General features: G+C 34.6%; 1 protein-coding gene across 1 annotated transcript; it reads right to left on the reverse strand.

The window, feature by feature from the left end:
* Positions 1-4,705, reverse strand: LOC126702789 (uncharacterized protein At1g10890-like). Its single transcript, XM_050401644.1, has 4 exons — positions 4,450-4,705; positions 3,514-3,729; positions 1,517-1,736; positions 1-644 (listed from the first exon to the last, which is right to left on the reverse strand). Exons 1-4 carry the CDS (start codon positions 4,602-4,604, stop codon positions 468-470), a joined length of 768 nt encoding a protein of 255 aa, XP_050257601.1. The 5' UTR covers positions 4,605-4,705; the 3' UTR covers positions 1-467.
* Positions 4,706-5,151: the final 446 nt, after the last annotated feature.

A 5,151-nucleotide genomic window follows, 5' to 3' on the forward strand; every position in this document is an offset into this window, starting at 1 on the left:
TTTTACACCACTACAAATCAAGAGCTTCCTGTTAACGTTATAGATGCTTTGTTACTACAATTGTAGGTGAGGTACTGAGGTTTTCCAATTAGGAAATTTGATCCAAGAACATGACAACTAATAAACAACTGCCCTAAACAAGGAATTCTGAACAATAAGTATCTCATCCAAATTTGTCACTCAGCCTACCAAAAAACTATCAACAACTAGCCAAAGAAAACAAAAGACTAAGACCTCAATAGGAGGTAGCTTAACCATAAAAGAAACCTAGAATGATATGTGGAAAATCCAAAGAGATTTTTCCAAATATTAGTTCAACATGAAAGTCCTAGTCTACAGTTTCCATGGTAAGGGCCATAGCACCAGCAACAGAGAAATCATCATTATAAGCCAATACCTAAACACTTTGGCTTGGGTTTATTCTTACCCAACAATTTCATCTGGTTCAGCTGCTCTTCTTCCTCTTCCTACTTTTTTCTCCGAGCAGCCTCCTCTTTCTGTCTTTGAATAAGCTCCAATTCTCGATACCGTTCCTCCTCTTTCCGCTGCAGCTCTAAAGCCTCTCTTCTCTGAGCCTCTTCCACTCTCCTCTTATTCTCTTCTAACATCTTATCCAGCTCTTCTCTCTCTTTTCGAGCTTGTTCCTGTGGGATGTCATGGTCAAATAAAGATGCCAATATATATTAAATGACAGAGAGAAGAAAAAGGAAAAACATATTTGGAGAATATATATGAGCTTAAGAATTATGGCTTTCACAAAAGCATACAACAAGAAACCTTAAACTGTGACAAGATTTTTTGGGAATACAAGAAAGGGAGGAAATAGAAACAAATTAACACAGTGATATTAATCTATTTCTTTTTTCTTTTCTTTTTTTAATCACCGACAAGTACCCAATCTCACCGCAACTAAGCACATCACTTCCCATATTAGGACATGAAGCTGCATCAGATTTCTTGGATTTCCAGTAAATGACAGTGATAATGACATAATTTATATTGTAATTTTCTAACAAAGTGACAATCCATGCTTAAGCCTTCAAACCCACAGTAAAAGCCCCAATATCACATTAACACGGTATACAATATATGTTTAGAACAGTGAAACTCATCAGTAGTAGAGTCCCATATTGCTGTGATTGAATGATTCTTCTTCCAGTTAAAAGCTATTTCATCATGCTCATGCCTTTCTTTTTTTTAAAGAAACTTTCATGATATAAGTTACACAAATATCTTATAGCCAAATAAACCCAACATCGTATCCTCCTACAAATTTTAAACATGTTGAAGTGGGCCAACTCATTCACAGGCCACAACAGCCTATTTACTGCAAATATGATGCTAAAGGACATCTTAATACTAACCCTAAGTAATTTTTATCACTAAAAGCAGTGGTTGCAATATTAAGTTGGAAATTTGCACTACCAAAACATTGCAAGAAATAGAAACTGCTGTATCTGACTACATGTTGTGTTTAGCTAGCCATCCAGAGGAGGCCTCAGTTTAAGATGCTTACTTCTTTCTGTCTTGCTTCCATAAGTGCAGCTTCCTTTTCTTTTTCAAGTTGAGTTGCAACATCATCAAACAATTTTTTTTGGCCTTCCTCTATTTGCCTCTCTATTTCTAACCTAACTTCCTCAGAATTCAACCTCTCCTCAACATTTTTCCGAATTGCCTCCTCCAGCCTTTTTGCAGTCTCTTCTTCTAATAGTTTCAGTTCTGCTTCAAGTTGCTGCCTGATAGCATATGAAAAAAGTCAAGCTTAGAATTCTATAGATTGTGCCATAGCAGCAAATTAAACCATAGAAAAATTGCGAACTTCACTTTTGTAATGTAATATAAGGTTTGACAACCACCATAGCCATTAACATGGTAAACAAAAGCTTTGCCACTAAGGCAAACCTCTAAAAAACAGGTTACTGAGCCACAAATACAAGGTTTCAGGTAGAATACAAGATAAAATAGGTTAATTGTCATCAAATACAAGTTCAATTATAAAGCGGCTTCCTTCAGAAAAGCCAGTAGAGAAAAATGTAAAAGCAACATGTTGCATGTTCTAGACTGATTATGGATCTCATACAAGCAAATATGCTAGAATCATTAAGACGAGTAGGAGGGCACAATATTCTATAATTCATCACATGTTTATAAACCACAGAAAACATAAGCCCCAATGGATCCTCACTATCTTACATCAAAGAAGATGATGTTTGATATGATTTTCATCATTAACTGATTTTTGAATGATTAACTAAATGCATCTAGCTACAACTTCAAGATCTTCACCACCAACTGCTATCTGCTCGCTTTATAAAACCGATGCAAGTCAATACAACCTAACACAATTAAGCAATAAAATTAACTAAAGTCAGCTTTATGGTCCTCTTCCCAAATAAATGGAGTCACCACATGTATCTTTTTCTGACATTCTGTGATAAATTCCTATCTAAGATTGAACCATCTGTTCCCTCTGTATTTATCATGTCCTTCTTCACTATCTCTATCCAATTCCACAATTTTTTAGGTTTCCCTCCACCCCTTGTTATTCACTAGAAGTATATTTGGACTGCCCTCAGATTTAGTTGAGATCTAACCAAAGATACCTGGAACATGATGCATTTGGATTTGTGGCAGTGATAAGGGGATGTGGTATGAGGCTATTACAGTCTAGTCTGTATATTGGGGCTAGGCTTAGTTGGTCAGCTATTCTTACAAATGCACCTAAACTGGATCAGAGTACAACTTCAATAGTTTAATTTAGGTCATTTCCATCTGGTTTGCTTTGAAACTGGCAACAGAATCAACAAGCAGTGGCTTAATTAGAGATCAAAATCAAGTATCATCTACATAGTACTGAATGATTCAAATCAAATGAAGAAAGTCCCCAACAGAAATGGGCAGTTTTGATGGCTGCAAGGAATATCCACAAATGCTGTAACATGGAGTTGCTTAATTACTTCAAAGGACAAGAAAAACTATCTCAGAGGAAGAGAGAAGATAATACTGGATGGATAGGGGTGAGAGGAAAAGAGAGATAGGGAAATGCAAAAGAGTTAAAGCCCTTTCATAATATAATATCTCAAAACATTGTCACTCATTTTCATCCCTCTAATGAGCCACCATATAGGCCCACACAAAATTCAAAACAGCAAAAGACTTTTATAAAGCCTGTACCAATCTAACTGAACTCAGCTAAGGCTTAAAGTCAACTTAATTGGGGTCTGCTACAGCCAAAAATAAAATTACACAAAATAACTTGTGAAACAACATCTAAACCTATTTGCCTATATGTTAACCTATACACTAGAATTTAATATAATATGAATATTTGCAAAGCTTTCACTTCATTCACTTCTTAGAGTCGTTGCTAAGATTTCTAGTTCATTTACTATTAACACTCATATTTGATTTAACTTTAAACTGTCCAAGAGAGAGACAGAAAAGTTATAATTTACAAGTTAAAACAAGTGTATCAAGGAATGAAAATATACAGTGAAAATGCATGAGAATTACCTCTTCTTTTCTTCCTCCTCTCTCTTTAGTTTCTCGGTGGCACTTTTACGTTCAGCTGATGCAACACTTGGACTACGAGATTTGGGCAAAGGAGACAAAGAGGTACTCCTACTTCTTTGCCTATGGTGTCGCCTAGGTGTGGGAGACCGCTTCCTGCGCCTGTATGATGGTGAGCGGCTTCTACGGCGACGTGAGGAATTAGAACGACTTCTTCGCCTGCTTTAAAAAAATACAACTTTAGTTTATTAGCTTCAGCTAACACCAGTTAAAACATCTTAAACATGAAACTTTTTTTTTTCCTTTTTTAAGTGTTCTTAATATGCTGTTTTGAGTTTTGAGCTGTTGTTCTGATTGTATTCTTGTTTTTGTTAGTAATAGAATAATTACTCATTCATCCAAACAAATGTCCCATAAAAAATTCCGTTCATTAGCAGCATAGCAGGAAAGATAACCAATATACTGTTGTCAATAACATTCAAAAGCCGAAATTTAACTCACAACAAAGTGAAACGTAGCACAACCAAACAACCAACCAAGATACACATATCAACACTGAGATCAAATTTAGTATCAATCAAACATTTTCACATAAACATATTCACCAGCATATTTTGGCATTTAAAACGGTTTTCATGACTTTATATCAAAAAAAGAACAAGCATGTGCTCAACAAATTGAAGCAGAAAAAAGAGAACCCATTAACTGTTATGAACAACATTCAAAACCTTAAAAACTTCAAACACAGCTAAAGTGAAACATGCGACAATCAAACAAACAGTAAGATGAAAGAAAAAAAAAAAAAAAGGGAAAAATTTACAAACAACCCTTTTCTACATAAACATAAGTAGCAACATTGGAAGCAGTGTTTGAATGGAATAAAAGGGTAAAAAAAATTGTAAAATTTGAATGGTTTTTAGTGAAAAAGAGATAATGGACCTGGAGTGAGAATTGGAATAGGGAGAGCGGCTACGGCTGCGGCTGCGGCTGCGGCTTCGATCTCTTCGGCTTCTCCGGGAGTGGCGAGAAACTGGGGCCGGAGGAGAGTATCTCCTTCGGTGGTAAGATGGCGACCGCGACAAGCTTCGAGGCATCTCTGCCCTTTCTTTTAACTAAACTTTATGTTTCAATGGCGATTACCAAAACCCCCCATTGAACCCTGAACTTCTTTTTCTTTTTCTTTTTCTAAATTTTTTTTTTAACCTTTCCCGTGAAGTAGAAGTAATTAGAAAAATGATAAAGTTTAAGGAAAAATCTTCACTTAAAGCTATTTTAAGTAGTTTTTAAAATCTTCTTAAAAAAAAAAAAAGTTTTTAAAAAGTATTTAGGGTTTAAATCTCTTCTTCTTTTACCATAGTTAAAATTATATATCCTTCTAAAAAACAAATTCCCCAATTAAGGCTTTTTTTTTTTCAATTTCATGTTTAGTGTGGCTGAAAATGCTAATCAACCTAAAAATATACCGATTTAAAAATAAAAATAAAAAAAAAACTTGAAAATATACTGTAAAATGATAGAAAAATGAGTAAAATTTATACAGTTTTGCCTAAAAATAACTCACATTAATTCATATATAATTGTGTAAATTTACAAGTTTACTATAATAACTGTGTAATTTACACGAACATTATTCATCTTGAA

Source organism: Quercus robur, chromosome 10, assembly GCF_932294415.1.
Source record: "Quercus robur chromosome 10, dhQueRobu3.1, whole genome shotgun sequence".
Classification (NCBI taxonomy): Eukaryota; Viridiplantae; Streptophyta; class Magnoliopsida; order Fagales; family Fagaceae; genus Quercus; species Quercus robur.

Excerpts from the sequence above, each read along its gene's own strand:
- LOC126702789 (XM_050401644.1), bottom strand. The coding sequence starts at position 4,604 with ATGCCTCGAAGCTTGTCGCGGTCGCCATCTTACCACCGAAGGAGATAC. Across the intron at positions 1,737-3,513 it reads GAGGAGGAAGAAAAGAAGAG|GCAGCAACTTGAAGCAGAAC; the intron begins GTAATTCTCATG and ends ATATGCTATCAG. Across the intron at positions 645-1,516 it reads TGGAAGCAAGACAGAAAGAA|GAACAAGCTCGAAAAGAGAG; the intron begins GTAAGCATCTTA and ends GACATCCCACAG.